The sequence below is a fragment of the Oenanthe melanoleuca genome, chromosome 3 (genome assembly GCF_029582105.1).
Source record: "Oenanthe melanoleuca isolate GR-GAL-2019-014 chromosome 3, OMel1.0, whole genome shotgun sequence".
Taxonomy (NCBI): Eukaryota; Metazoa; Chordata; class Aves; order Passeriformes; family Muscicapidae; genus Oenanthe; species Oenanthe melanoleuca.
The window spans coordinates 58,742,000-58,758,397 of record NC_079336.1 but is presented as its reverse complement, the minus strand read 5'-3'; the positions used below and the strand labels follow the sequence as shown (position 1 = coordinate 58,758,397).

Here is a 16,398-nt window from a genome sequence, read left to right as displayed (position 1 = left end):
TCCCCTTTCTCAAATGTGGGAAAACGAGCTAAAATACTTACTCTGCTGGTTTCCAGCTCTCAGCTCCAACACTCGCAAAGTGAGGTAGTGAGGTAGGGTGAGACGGGCTCGGCTGGGAATAACCCTATCTTTAGCCCTGATGAGTGGTCCGTGGAGTTTGCATTCTCCTATAAGGCTTTTACCGCAATCCTCACACCCTACAAATCCAGAAAAGGGAACCTGTTACTAAAAATGAAATCCTGCTTTCCAATTTAGTCTCTTCTAATTTTGTCATCTTGAGAACACATCTGGAATTACAAATGTTTTTCTCCACATCAGTGTTCTACATTAGGTAGTGATAAGATTATCTGCAAGTCAAAACTAAACAAGGAAGTTTTGAAATAACACCTCCAGTTTGTGCATTCTCTCCTGAGCAAATTGGCGGATCTTGACCTCCAAAGATTTATACATATGCTCATTTGGAGGTGTCACAAACTGTGCCTTTAAAGACTAGGAGACTGAGAGCAAAACTGGACTTCACTGCATGCACAGCTATAAAGTAAGATGCGTATATTTATACAGAAATGCAGAAAAAGTCGTTAGCAATTACCTAGGTAAGGTTGGTCCCTTCCAACCTTACCCATTCTGTGATTATGAAATTCTGAAATTTGCAGAGATCCAAGAAAGACTGTGTCTGCTGCACAGACCATTCTCATTAGAAGATGAGACCCCCAGGGTATCATAAGAAATGAGTATGATGGGTCCTACAGCCACAACTCAGTTGACAATCATGCAGGGGCAGCCTCCTCATAGGCCACTTTGCCTGTGGAAGTAAGGAAAAGGGGCACACTGCATCTCCCAGCTGTTGGTTCCCAATAATGACATCTGCAGGCAGAACACACAGACCATCCAGAGAACTCATTAAAGTGAAATACATGTCTGCAAACTGACTTTTCCCCAGCACAGTGAGATATTTTTGGTTCAGCGCAGCTCAAACTTGTTGCCAGGGAAACTCATACAGAGCAGTGACAAAACTGAGCAATGAGACTTTCCAGCAGAAGGTCATCTCAGCACTGGTGTCACACAGGGCGATGGGAAAAAGGGGACTTCTTGCACAAAACCTTTTTATAGACAGTAGAAACCAAACCACTGAGCCAACAATGCTTTACGACTGAGTTAAAAAGAAAAGCTGATATTGGTCATCCATGACTACTTCGTTTTGTTTTCCTTCTGAAAACTCTGCTGAGCAAGTCTATTCAGTAAGTGACAATACAGAGCAGAGAAGGGGAGCCAGCACAGCCAAGAGAGTCCAAGGGAGCACTGTAGCAGAGACTGGGGCAGGAGAAGTGAGGCTTCATCACAGACAGGGGCTCATAACCACAAGGCATAAAGGGCTCCGGAGACACTGCCTGGGGAGACATCAGAGATAGTCTTTGAAAAAGCACTGCAGCACAATCAATGTCATATTCAGGGTACCCTTTAAAGGTTTCTGTTTGTAAACACAAGCAGGCACTTGACTAAATCATGTACCTTGAGAGCCTAGTCCAAAATCTCCCCAGATAAGCCTAAAGTATTCCTACTGAGTTCTTTGGGCTCTCCATCAACTCCAACTGAGGAGATAGACTTGTGTATTGGTCAGGTTGGAGGCAATACAATATTAGTATTTTCCAATAATTTGTGGACCATGGAAGTTTTCTTTTGCCGTGACTCTCAGGCTGCACACCTGCACTGTGAATAGCTGAAAAAGATAACTTATTTTTGCTAGTGTTATAGATAAAGAGCATGCCCCTCTACAGCCATCATTTAAAATGTACAAAAACCCCAACAATATAGCTGCCAGGCAGACTTTTCTTGTTATACAGTTGTTTATGTACCCAAAAGTCCTTTACAGCTAGACTGCAAGAAAATAAAAGTATTTCCTTGGTGATTTAACTTAATTAGCTTTCAAATAAATTCACCCTTCTGAAGGCAACAAAATTATGAGGGCTTCCTGAGCTTGCTTGGAATAATAGTGACTTTGTCTCAAGTCAAACAGCTCCTGCTTGGAGAGTCATTGTATGCAAACGGCCGAAATACATTACCAAAAGCAAAATGGAGACAAAGAACCCCTGTTAGAGGAAGGATGTGTCTAATCACAAAGTACACGACCTTATCAATCCATGCCATACCTCTGTGATTCATCACTAGCAAGCTCCTGAGCAAACCTTCCAGCTGCCCCGGGGCAGTGCCCACCTCTGAGGCTCCAGGGTGGGCAGCTCACAGGAAGGCTGGAAAGGGAAAGCAGGGGGGAAAGGGCATCCCTTGAATCAGCCTCTAAATCCTGCAGACGTGCTGCATTAGCTAACCCTCCTTGGTCCTCCAGATCCAAGACAGAGGTCTGAAATGATTTACACATGGGTAGTAGGGAGGCTCTCCACTAAATCAGGAACTGCTTTTGCATCCAACTGGGTGTTGAGAGGGGCCTCCAAGCAGAGCAGCCCCACAGACAACACCCTAGGCAGCACAGCTGAGCAGCAGCACAAAGACATCAGCCAGCCCTGAACAAAATTACCTGCGGAGCTGGAAGTGCTATTAAGCACCTCGCTAGCATGCCCTGGGTTTCTGACCTGGCACAGCTGCCCAACACCTTGAAATATGAGATTAGCTCAGGTGGTTAGAGCATGCTGCTAACAACACCAACGTTGTGGGTTCAGTCCTGTACACCTAAAGAGTCACACTTGTGGGTCCCTTCCAACTCAGAATATTCTGCAATTCTGTGAAATACCCAGAGCTGTCCAACGCTTGTTCTAAGGTTTTCTATGTTTCATTTTATGGGTCGTGAGGATAACTAGAATGAGTTTAGTTATCTAATAACAGGCATACTGGTATTACATTGCTACACAGTATTTTTGATCGTGCACCAACATGTTCATACCCTAACTGAAAATTTATTGCATTCTAAAAATTGACAGGTGTACCAGGAAAATAGGTTTGGAGCACTGCTAATAGAATAACTTTACGGACTACTGAAGGAAAGTGAGATCCTTGTAATTTCTCTCCCCAAAACTATCAGGGCAAAACTGTCACGTTCACATTCTTCTTCAGAGATAATTACAGGCCAAATCACGATCCCTTGTGTTTCAATGCTAAATTACAGATGCCATTGGAAAAGGAATGTACATAGAGCTGCAGCACAGAATTTTTAAGCTCACATAGATTTTATACCCCTTTTTAACTTGGCTAATTAAGTAAAATAATCTTTTCAACAACAGCTTCAGAACACACTCTAACCTGTTCTGAAATAGGGCGCATCAGCTATGAAAACAACACACATTTTTTTGTATTAGAACTATAAATGAAAAATATTTGGTCAGAAAAATCACTTTCTGCAAAGATTTCTTCTGCTTTTTGGTAGGTACCTTAGTACCTCAATGCTTTTTCAGTTTCCTTGCTCCCTTAAATGGTATTTACACAAACAAAATTAATGGATTTGAGGTCATGTGCAAGCATGCAAGGAAAAGTAAAACTGCCACCATTCCTCTGCTCTTTTGTGATTTAGATGAGTAGGCAATAAAAAGAAATAAACAAGATTTACAGGAGTTACAAGCTATTAAAAACCAGATTGTGTCATTCACTATATCCTTAGAAAAACAATGCTATATTGTCCCCTAGAGGGTACTTCTTCATTCTTCCTCTGTCCTCACCACGTTTCTGAAAAAAATTCCAATAATACCTTTTTAATCTATCTGTAGATAAAACTGCACAAGCTAATAGATCCTGTAGCTGTTAAGATTTTTATTTTGCTGGAGCTCCCTGCAGCAGTGATGAGGCAGTTGTACAGAGGAGCCCAGCCCTGGTGCAGGTGCAGGCTCTGACCAGGCTGTGGGTATGCAGCCACCACCTCAATTACAAGGACACCCCTGCCAACCACTGCTGGAGGGGCTGAGAGGGGTACATCTCCCCCACACCCCCAGCTGCTACCCTTGCACCTGAATGCCTCTGCTCCCATTTCTCCCACATATTGGGAGGCAACCCCTGGCTTTGCCCTGTTCTTTGGGTCATCACAAAACCAAGACCCGCTGCCCGCAGGATGCACTCCCACCACAGCAGCTGAGTGGACACTGGCAGCTGTGCTCCCAGGGAGGAGAATGGGCTGCGAGTGTGGCTCACCTGTACTGTGCTCACCATGCAGGTGCTTCGCCCCAGTCCAGGTCTAGGTGACATTCTCCTTTGCTGCAGCCCATAGAGCCTGGCAGCCTCAGCTGCCAGCCTGCCCCGTCCTCCCGACAGCTCTGGGGCCAGCCACGCTGCACTGGGACCCGCAGCCAACGGTAGCCAAGCTGGCACGGCAGCTTGGGCAAGCTGGACTTGAGCACAGTCAACAAACTGGTTTCCAAAACAGCAGCACGGCTGGAGCACTGTGCCACCCCCACAGGCACAAGCCCGGCCTCGGGGAGAGCTCATTAGTGTGGGCAAGGAGCCACGGGCTGCGGTTACACAGAGCCCTGCTGCACAGATAACGGGAGCTATACATAGCCATACTAGGAACTGCAATCACTGTCGTGACAGCTCACACATGCCACCAGATCCAATCAGCAGCACAACATCACTTTTGAAAACCAGTTTGCTAAGAACTAGATGCCTATCAGGACCTCCTCCCTGCATTTTCTCCAACCCCTGCTTTCGAGCGAGACTTTACAGTACCTGAACGTTTCAGTGGCCCACAAGATGCCTGCAGAGCAGTAACATCCCCTGTGAAGGCAGAGGCATATCATTCCTTTTCAATTGTCCACTTGGAGCAAACTCACCCTGTGAGAAATGATCAGAGGCTGAGCAGACCTTGGCATTTGCTCTGCTGTTTTGCAGCATTAGAATTAGCTCCCATGCACAGAGGGAACAAAGATCAGTGTACACAGCAGTCCAAATCCTAGCCTAATTACAATCATAAGATTTGCATAGCAAACAACAGTAATTTATTCTGGAGTAAAACTGTAGCGCTCCGTTAGCCTTGCTCAGCTTTCGCAGAGAGGAACACTGCAAAAACACCTTCTGGATATTTTCTGTCTGAGGTACACTGCACATGCCAGTCTTGTTCTCTTAGCCAAAGGTGCATGAGAGTTTCCAGCCTGAGGTTTGTTCTGCAGCACTCTGTACTGGAAAAGCTTGAAATCCTTGTTCTACAATTTATTTGGCAAAAAAATCAAAGTACTCAATTAGCAAACAGTCAATCACAAGTTATTTTCCCATTATTGTGGGCCACTGACACATATTTTCTCTGTAAAAAATGTTTCTGAAAGAAGCCTTATATCCTAAGTTTGATGTGAAAAATGAAGCTTTTCACTGATTAATAACTGATTCTATTTATATTGAAGTAAAATAGAACTTGTTATAATTACCAGAATTCAGAATAATTTTATTTAAATCCCATTAACTTCTGATATTTTGTTATGCTAAATTGTCTACAGATTGATCTTTACTTATTAACTGTAAAAACTGATCCCATGTCCAGCATTAAAACAGGTGAACATTTCTTCAGTGTCTTCTTTTCATGTTTTTTCTATGTCATACACCAAAACCTTGTATTAGCAGAGATGAACAACTGCTCAGCTCTGCAGGGAAAAAAAGTAAGAAAAAAATAAATCAAGAAATTCCACTACAGGTTGACTTTGCAATCATAATCATTCACCTGGATAAAGACTGAAAACTTGCACTTCTGTGAATGATACCATATTATTTGGGGAGCAGGTGCAGTGTTTTCCATAACCCTGCACTCAAAATAACATCACAAGGAAGGGGAAAAGAAAAAGAAAAAAAAAAAACAGATTTACTCCAGTGTGCTTGAGAGGGAAACTTTACATTTCAAGCATAGAGTTCCCACGTCTTTTGCACACAGAAACCCCAAAGCCTTGCAGTCTCAACCAGGTGGCAACAGCACAGAAACTGTGCTGCTGGGCAATACTGGCCTTGTGCTGCCATGCCCAGGCTTTCTGGTGACAGGATGGGAGCTCCTGAGACACAAGTGAAGGGTGAGGAGGAGTCTTGGTCCTTCTCAGGCATTAGTGGCACCCTGCATGTAAATGCCTACTGCTCTTGGGGCCCCCTCCCTGGGAAGGAGATTGGTAGGTGGTTTGCAAACATCCCAGAAATCATTCTGAACATTAAACATATTCATGGGAACATGACCTCACTCTACTAAAATGTAAAACTTTAAAAATGAGTTACTATATTTGGAGACAGAAACAGAGAAAGAGAACAGCAAACATGCCTTACTGCCACCCCACCCCACGTATTCGGTCAGACCGGCAGGTCAAGCTGATTCCCTAAAACCCAGCACTGCAGGTGAACCTGGCCCTCAGGCACCCTGACACAGCCACTGATTTGCTGTGACACCTTCCCTCACCTCATTTCCATCCTCCCTGTGCTTGTCTTTGTTCCCAAGAAGAATGAAGATTTGGAAGGAGAGTACATCCTTGGGTTTTCAGCAGTGGGATATCATCTGTCAAGGCACCTGCTCCTTCCTCACAGCAGGATGATCCTGACCAGCTGTTTTTATGGAAGAATGCCTCTGGAAGGTGGCTCAACACTTATCTGACTGTAAAGAAACCTAACACAAAGCATGTGCACATTCTTCCAGCAGACACAACTTCCAATATGTAAATTCTTCCAAACTGCAAAACTATTTGTTATACAAACACATACAAGATAACAAACACTATGATTAATTACCAGTTCTTAATAGGGAGTCATCATGATGATAATCAAGCTCATCTGGGAACAGCAAGTCTTTCACCTGGTGGCCACTACAACAGGCATAGCCCAAAGGAATTTAAACAGCTTTCCATAAAAAGTCAATCTCACACCAACCCCAGTGAGGCTTTCTACCATGCTCGTTCTGTCTAGCAAATCTGAGGAGCAAAAAAGTTAGAGAAACCCCAAGGAGCACAGCTGGGCTATGGAATTCAGCAGTTTCAGCACGTTCCCATGAAGGCTGTGCAGCAAAAGCAAACCTGTGCTCTGCTGCATCTTACAAACTCCACTGAAAATAAGTTACCTTCACTGTTCGAACACCTGAAAAAGCAGTAACTTACACATCTTTCCTGCAAAACTAAAGGAGTAAGAAGCCCCAGCAAACCCACAACACAAAAAAAGTCCCAACAAGCCAAACAGGAGGGAAAATAGGTGGGTGCAAACTTCACTGCAGTCTGATCAACTAGTTTATCGAAGTTCTTGGTATGTTCATTCATCTAAAAATGACCTGAGGTCAAAAAATTCATTGATTGATTGAAAGCTAGTTTAAAAATAATCATTTTCTGGTTATTCTTGGGATAAAACTTACGTGTCATATTTCCAGTACACCACATGGGGTTTGGTTATCAGAACCAATGTACATAAACGAACACAGTTCAAGTGAAGTCACCTCCCATAGTTTACATGTAATAGCTTCTAATCAGCACAAACAAAGAGACTTCTCTCTCTGCTGAAAGCTGAGCACATATCAAACAATCATATTGAAAAATGCAGCTGGATTTTCCAAGGATTTTTTTTCCTTCTCTTCCTCTCCCTCCACTTGCCATAAAGTCATATAAAATTAGATCCAGAAACAGGGAAGGAGGTTAACAGCAAATTCACAGAAACAACTACTACTTTTTATGAAAAAGACCTGAACCAGCATAGCATGGTCCTACGAAATGCCCAGCAAAAAGCTCTCTGAGAGGGAAGCCTTCCTTTCTGCCCATCTTCCCCAGCAGCCAGCAGCAATCCAACCTGGTGCAAGGCTGTGGCTCCTTGGCTGTGACACCTTTTGCTTGCTTTAGGTCTTCCCTAGAACTGTCCAAACTGTGCTACTTCTATACTGCAGACGGCAAGAATAAAATCCCCCTGTCACAGAAACACAGCCAGCCACCAAGAGAGTCATAATCAAGCTGCTCATAAGCACCCTGTGGCTCCTGGGCCATATGTTGGACCCTCTTATCTGCATCTCCCACACCACAGATTCTACCTACCACAGCAGAAGAATTTTATATATCTCAAGCACTTTTCTTTTGTAGAGATTTTTGGCATAACAATTGATTTATTTTAGTGTCAGATGTTTTAGGGGAAAATGTGAATGCTACTGTAGCAGTTCAACACAGACACAAGAATCTTCCATCTTTGTAATAGCAGGAAAAAAAACCCCATATAATACATCTTCCTAAATGCATATATGAATAAATACACATGCACACAGCCACACACACACCACATTAAGTGCATTAATACTGTCAGCAGTTTTATTGATGGTAGGTCAACACCACGGTTTCAATTCTGATAAAGGAAGTGCAGCAATTACAATGACTAAACTTTAGTATCGATTAGCTGAAATATTTCCAAGCCTTGCAACATTCCCTTAAAAGGGAACCTTAGATTGAGTCTCTCCCTCCTTCATTGAACTTGGTTGTCACTGGCCACCAAGTCCAGATGTTGTGTGGAGGAGACTGGTGAAAAACTTGGTAACAAAAGCTACCTCTCCTAAGGAAACCAGGCCAATCCTTCATTTTCCACTGGTGACTTTCAACAAGGACTTCTGGGAACTTTACCAGCAAAGACACTAGCAGCTGGGATATATTTCCAGCTGCTTACTGGAAGAAAGAACCAGTATGCAGAGCGAAGAAATACTGTACTCATCCTGTGGCTGCAGAACCTCATGTTTTCAGAGGCACATGTAACAACAAGAAGCAAGTACAGCTACTGGGAATCAAAGTGCAGTGTTTGCACCCCAGGACTCACTCCTGCAGGTATTAGTCTGTGCACATGGCTCCACTGATGTGCAAGTAGCCACATCATGAAAGAAAGAAGTCCATGTAGAAAAATGAATACATGGACACTTAGGACTGGTCAGGGCTGAGACCTTGGAGTCCTGAAAGAGCAATCCAGTCCATATTACATTCAGGTGAAGCTATTAATAAAACTGGAAAATGAGTTAACTTCCTCAGTGAGCCACCCAAACTTCCTACTGATATTCTCACTCACCCAAGAGGAAAAAAAAGTTGTTTTTTAATCAATGAACCCTAAAGTATAGATCTAAAATATTGAAATGAATGAGTTGTCTTTAAAAGCATTGGCTTTTGTAAATGAAGGGTCATTAACAGCTTAGGAGAACAGCTTTAGTTCTTACTATGCATCCACTTCGTAACAGACATCTTCTGTTATTCCTTGCTTCATTTCCAAAAGGAAATTCAACATGCTTGAATCCCAGCCTCTCTGTGAACAAAATGGGTAGGAGACTCTCATCGTTAGCCTTTATGACTCCGTTAAATTATTCTCCTTTTTTAAGGCATTAAGTGATCTCTTAAAAAAAACCCTCATAGGCATTGGAAAGCTCTGCTGCTGAAAAGACACAAAATTGTATTTCTTTGAAAAAATACTCACATGTGCAAGTATCATATCTGTGTCTCCATTCACTTGTTTTCTTTATCCTAAGATCCAACATTTATTTTTTTTCCTACAAAAAATATTTTTATGGGGAGCCACATGATAATTAGCTAATGTTTTGACTGATACTGTAATAAAGAAATTAGGTCTACCTGCACTTCTTTAACAAACCGATTAAAAAAGGCTAATAAGATTGACAAGAACAAATTAAACCGCAGTACAGTACATTTTCCTCACAATAACTATTCTACTGAGGCTTAACAACAGCTCTGTGAGACACAGAAATGCAAAGTACATGATTATAGATTATTATAATTGAATTACATGAGAGTTGCAAAAATTTGTGGGTTTAAAAAAATTGCAAATTTTTTTCCTATAGATTAAACTCTCAACTCAGATTATAAAGTATCTCCTTACGGCTCTATTTATTCTGCTGACAGTCAACTCCGTTTGAGATCAAATAAAATTCAAACACTTTCTATAGATTTCTAATTATTCTGTAGTTTCTTTAAATTATTTGCAAAAGTGACACACGCACACAAACAACAGTAGCCTCTATTACATGAATCTAAGAAGCAATCTTGCAACGCAAAGTTGCAAAGAATTTGTTCCTGTTTTCATACTTTTCTAGCTCAAAGAACAAGATCAACAGATGGTAAAGGCATCACCTTGGGGAAAATGCATCATTCCTCAGATACATATTTATATAACTCTGGTTATTTAACATACATATTTACTTAAAGCTGTGTATGATTATATATCTCACCTTGTATTTGGTATATTTTACTCTGTTGGCTAGAAATCAAATATTTTATACTTCTTCCACTTTAACATTGCCAACAGATCAAAACAATCTCATATTTTATAAAGATGTGAGAAGAGGCCAAGGGACAACTGTCCTGCCAGAACATCCCTACACACCTCCCCACTCACATCTGCCTAAGCATCTTCCCGTCCAGTAAGTTAAACATAGCACACTCTGCCTTGTCTTATCGCCCAAGGAACAGGGAACAAGTGCCACCTTCCGTGTCACACATGAATCACCCACTTTCTTCCCCATTACACCAACTAAAAAAGCCCTGATCAAATGGGCTTTCCACAACTGTGATTCTGTTCTGTTTGCACCATTACAAGTGGCCAGGAACCCTCACTGGTCAACATTTTCATAACACATCTAGATTACAGCACTAAAAGGACCTACAAATATATCTCCTGTCCAACTTAAATGTTAACTTTATATTAGCTTTAGCTTTGCATTTTAATGGCTTCCAATGCCTATCATGCATAAATACACTTAAGTGAGGTCAAAAAACAGTCTTGACACATTTGGATAACAATAATAACAACAGAGCCCACAAACTTTGATATCTGCCGTTTTATGAGTTCAGTGTTTTCACATCTCAGCCAAAATTATAAATGCATTTGCCTTTTTTGCTTTTTCTCTGTGAAAATCTTGGAAACTTAACAGCAGAATTCATAAGCAAATATGTTGATGCTCTACAGTTGAGCAATGTATTTTCATTTTAAGGATCACAAAGTAATCTAAAGAAAGCATGTTTGCATATGGAGGCCAAATTCTTCCAAGAAAAACAGATAAGTTATCTGCTGGGAAAAGCACAAAAAGAGACAAAAACTAGTAAGATTACTAGCTCAAAATCACTCATAGAAAAAATGCCAGACTGAGGAACACAAACTGTTCCAACAAAATATGAAATTTCCCAAGCACTTCTCTCAAAATGAGGGTACTACTTGAGAGTTTTCAAACTACTGCACCCATGCACAGACACTTTTAATTGGGTTTGCAACAAAAACACAGCAATTCTACTGCCATGTAAGAACAAGGCTGTATGGCTGCAACTTCTCTGTTCTGAGCTTGCTCTTACACTTAAAATAACAAAATCAGAAATGACATTACTTAACTTTTTTCGTGCTATCGTAAGTGGGCCACACCTGGAAGTTGTAGCTGCATGAGCCCAGGAATCTTTTCCTTCAGTCACCACAGAAACTAATATAGAAACTCTGGCAATTTGTTCTCCTGTTTTCAGTAGAAAATTTACATATGAATTACAGACCAAATTCCCTAGGTCTAATAAACTGTTCTGGACTTGCACGATGAAAATACTGCTTCTTCATTATCACCTTTCTCTTGCTATTCTTTTCTGTCTTTACAAAAAACCACATACACCTAAAGCCAGCAGCAAGCATAGTGGTGAATCTACCTTTTGCCTGGAGTCCATGCATGGAAGCAGAGGCTTGAAAATATTTCCTCACATTTCAAAGGAGTTTAAGATTCTCAGATTTTCTGCCAGACAGGCTCTCTTGCTAGTTACTGCTTTGTGTGCAAGTATTGACACAGCAGTCTGTACGAGTTAAGAAATCATCTGATGCAACTCAGCTGATTTTCAAAGGTATAAAAAATTGCATATCATAGGTTACATAAATATCTGATGTTCAGGACCTGACTGGAAGACCCAAATACTGATTTTCTATTATTTTTCATATTCATTAATCACCATTAGATAAAGAACAAATGAACTCACACAGAGGCTAGAAACAGCACAAGAGTTACTTAAGTGTTTCCCACAACAGAATACAACTCAAACATTGGTTTTGCACTCCAGAACAGAATTGCAAATATTTCATAATCACACTACATATGTGAAATGAAAACAAACCTTACCTTATTTAAAATGGCAATTTTAGTAAAAAGTCAGGCTATGCTAGAACAGGGTGTAAGGAACCATGCCATCCTCCTTCGGCAGATTTTTCCAAATGCCCCTGTATTCAACTAAGTCTAACTCTGCTCTGTTTTGTTTCCCCAGGAGGACCCATTCAGGACCATGTGCTCCTTTTCAGCTGTCAATAAACAGAAGCAGTGAATTCCCCAGCGCTTCACAAAGCTAGTTAGGCATAGCCATTCATTTCTTCAGGAAAACAGGGCATTGATTTCAGCAAATTCCCAGGGAGCAGCTACAACAAAGAGATCAAAGACCCACCTCCTTTCCTGCCTGGCTCTGGCCGGCTGGGCTGAGAGGAGCAGCAACAGGTTTCCCGAAGAGCGGGGCTCTGTCCCAGCACCACTGCACGCTCCATTCACGCCCATCGCCTTCCTGCACTCCCGGGACAGCCCCCGGCGCTAACCGTGACAAACCCCTACATTCAGGCTGCACAATATACTGCACACTAGTTCATCCAAGGATAAAAAGAGAAACAAGCTCCAAGGGAAGTCTGCTGCTCCCCCAACCAGCCGAGCCTCAGGAGCTGACATTTCATAAATGTCTTTTTTTTTTCCTTAACTTCTCCATCTAAATCAGAGGAACGCTTGCTACCTCAAATTCATTGTGCTGAAACTTCTCTGGAATGTTAGCTTTTCTGATTTATTTCCACAAGCTTGAAGACTTAGCTGCTGGAGTTTGAGGTCTAGCTGCAGCAGCCCTTGTATTGTGCAACCATGATATTTTCTTTGTGCAATTTGCCCTAGACTGCAGTGGGGCTTTTTTCTAAGGAATTTAAGGGGATTTGTTCCAGTTTGATTAGAATTTTTACTTTTTAAAATTATAAATTTTGCCTTAATTACGATAACCTGGAACTAAATTTTTAATGCTAAAATTTGGCCTTATATTGAACCAAGCATTAGCAAAAGACATGGTCAAGATAAGGACCAGTGGTTAGACTACACATCTACTGCTAAACAGTAAGAGCCAGTAAGGTGCTGAGACCACCAGGCACCAGGTCCACATGTTTAAATGATCATCATCTCCTTTCCTTTTTCCCCACAATCAGTCTGGTTATACCCAAATTCCTTACCTGGAAGACAGTCTGATGGATATTATCCCTCAAACACCCTAGTGTTTGTTGCCTGGTAGTATACACTAGTACTGAGCTCACAGGCAGGCCCTGTAATATTTATTTATATACATACAGACATAAAGATCTGAAGTCAATTCACACCTGTACAGATTTGCCATGTCATTCTTTACTTGTGCACTGACATTTTACCGAGGCACTACCCAGCTGTCACAAACACCCACCAGCTGGAATGTGGAAAGTTTCCTCAGCACTGTTACTGCCTCCAGGCCACTGACACATCTCCAAGTGAGAAGACAAATGTCTATCCCACTAACATGAGCAAGTACCGCAGGACTCAGCACAGCACAAGCCGTACAATACTGAGAAGACCAGGGACAGATGGTAGGGATGACTGCTTGCTGCACAGAAGACAGCTGAGAACACAAGGAAATACAGAACTGCAGAATTACTGAAGTTGCAGGAGACCTGTGACAATCAACTAGCCCAGACTCTCGCTGAATGCAGGTCCTTTAATGGCATTATCCAGGGCCATGTCAAGCTGTATCTTGAATACTTCCAGTGAGGGCAACTCCACATTTCCCTGGGCAGTCTATTCCAATGTTTTATCCATCCCCCATTGAAAATGCCCCTTGCATCCACAACCAACTCCCCTGAAGCAATCTGTGACCATTGTCTCTTGTCCTGTCACAGTGCATGCCTGGGGAAAGGCTGCTTCCAACTCCTTTTCCATAAACAGCATTTTTGTACTGAAAGACCATGACTAGATCCCCTTGAGCCTTCTCTGAGTAGAACACACCCAACTCCTTCAGCCTCTACTCAGGTGACAGCTTCTCTAATACCCTAATCATTTGGGGGAACATGAGAAAGGCATTGTTGCTGAGCTGGCAAAAAGAAAAATGAAACTGCTAGGGCATAAAATTGCTAAAACAGACAAATATCTTAGTCGAGAAGTCTTGACCATGACCCCTGTGCAGTCACCCTGCCCTCTGCTTTCTTTAATATTTCACTCCTGATAAGAGTTTTGCCTGTTGTATATAATACAGTCAAGCATATTACATTCTTTATTTTAGAGTTCTCTCTGAATCTAAATGGCATCTAAGCACGCCTCGAAATTGGCATTTTGCAGAAAAAATTTAAAAAATGCATTTTAACAAATAACTTAATCTCCACATATAACTGCTATATTCCATTAAGCCACTGATGGTTTTATATTTATTATATTTATATTTATTAACTGATTGCAGTTGTCAATGAAAAACACCCCAATTCTGTTTTCCTTGTTCCTCTAAGGAAATACTGAAGAATGAAAAAATGTGTGTCTGAAATTTCCCTCTCTTATATTTCACAGTGTGCAGCTGGACAGCCCTTGGAGGTAATGGTAAAAAAAAAGGCAGCTGAGGCACTCCAAAAGAAAGCATGGAGATCAGATCAATAAGCAGAAAAAATGTGCTTAATGCTTCAGATAACTTAAACTGGAGCGAGAAAGTGCAAGTATCGGGGAAACGTGAGCAGCAACCTTCTGTGGTAGCTACAACAGCAAAGTATAAGGATATACCACTTGTCTGTTAAGAAGAAGGACAAATAACAGTGATAAGGCAGGAGATTTGATGTGACTGGGATAACGATGCCTTGGAAGCACAGGAGTTAAATTCACAAAATGATTAAAAAATCCCGAGCACATCATTCTGTAGTAATCTGAGATGGTATTTGTGCCAAAGATAGATAAAACATTTTAGACAGAATTGCAATTTTAAATCTCAATGAATCAGTCTGTTCTTATACTTGGGCCAGATTTTTACAATTTTACTCACATTAAGTCATGCTTTACTCCAAGAATAATCTCGTTGATTATAATGGTAATATTGTTCCACAGATGTCTCGGAAGAAAGGCAAATGTAAAAGCAGACTTTATACTTCAGATAAAAGACATCAATCATGAGTACATCTGGGAATCTGATAAAAACATATGGTACAAAAAATCACTGTGGTGATTTTCATGATGATGGAAATGTACTTACAGAGCAGGTCTGTGGACATGTTTACAGATCAGGCAAAGGAAACCTACACAAAATAAACAAAAAAATAATTATCAGTTTTCTGAACTAGTACCATTCATGTTTATATATCTTGCCAATAATCACATGCATAGTCTTTTAGTTCTTTAGGAAATAAGGAGAAAATATCTACAGAAATTTACAAAGGAAGATCTTCAGTTTGTAGAGGAAAAGAAAAACCGATTCCACTTCATTTCCCAAACAATGTAAACTGACAATACTAATATAATGCATTTTAACTAAGAGCAGTTCACTGTATTCCATATATTCATTAACTTTTATTATAATGTATTTTCCAGGCATCAATTACAACACAATTTTCAAGCATCATGTATTTTACCCCACTGCATGCTATTCTGTGTTTAAGCCTGATATTTCTAACAGTCCTGACCCTTGCAGAGTCAAAAAGAATATTAACCAAATATAGGGCAAGACATTTTATTTGCTCTCCTGAAGGACTTCTGGAGACTTTTGGTTTTCTGCTGAACTGATTCATCTTATTCCCATTCATCTGCTGTTTTTTGACTGAAATGTTACTATAAGCACATAGGAGTACAGCCTGAGTTTTCTGTAGCTGTCTGAGCAGCCCCCAACACATGGGTATCCCAATGACTGAATAAGGCTGCTTGGAGCTACAGAAATAATGATGCGTGTATTAGGAAGGGGACACACAAATAACAGCACAAACCACATCAGTGTGTGCCATTTTATGCCCTGTATAAATCAGGCAGTGTTTAAAAGGATGTGTGTGTATGAATTAAGGTGAATGAAAGACATTCAATAAGGCCAAGTGCCAAGTCCTGCCCTTGGGTCACAACAATCCCAGGCAGTGCTTCAGGCTTGGGGAAGAGCAGCTGGGAAGTGGGCTGGCAGAACAGGACCTGAGGGTGCTGGTGACAGCAACTGACCATGAGCCAGCTGTGCCCAGATGGCCAAGCAGGGCAATGGCATCCTGGCCTGGATCAGCAATGGTGTGGCCAGCAGGAGCAGGGCAGGGATTGCCCCCCTGTACAGCACTGGTGAAGTCACACCTCAAATCCTGTGATCAGCTCTGGGCTTGTCACTACAAGAAGGACACTGAGGGGCTGGAGCAAATCCAGGACAACAGAGCTGGGGAAGGGTCTGGGGCACAAGGCTGATGAGGAGCAACTGAGGGAACTGGCTT

The 16,398-nt window shown here is 41.5% G+C and overlaps 1 protein-coding gene across 4 annotated transcripts in view; it reads right to left on the bottom strand.

The window, feature by feature from the left end:
* The window catches only part of PLAGL1 (PLAG1 like zinc finger 1), a 43,555-nt gene that overhangs the window by 10,984 nt on the left and 16,173 nt on the right, over positions 1-16,398 (bottom strand). For 2 of the 4 annotated variants that reach the window (XM_056487068.1, XM_056487069.1), the window contains exons 2-3: positions 15,198-15,240; positions 42-197 (exon numbers count right to left, since the gene is read on the bottom strand). In XM_056487068.1, the coding sequence (XP_056343043.1) occupies positions 42-197; positions 15,198-15,216 (175 nt within the window). In that variant the 5' untranslated portion in view covers positions 15,217-15,240. Of the gene's footprint in view, positions 1-41; positions 198-4,128; positions 4,433-4,662; positions 4,768-15,197; positions 15,241-16,398 lie in introns of those variants that run through there. The other 2 variants (XM_056487070.1, XM_056487071.1) reach the window with 2 other exon arrangements.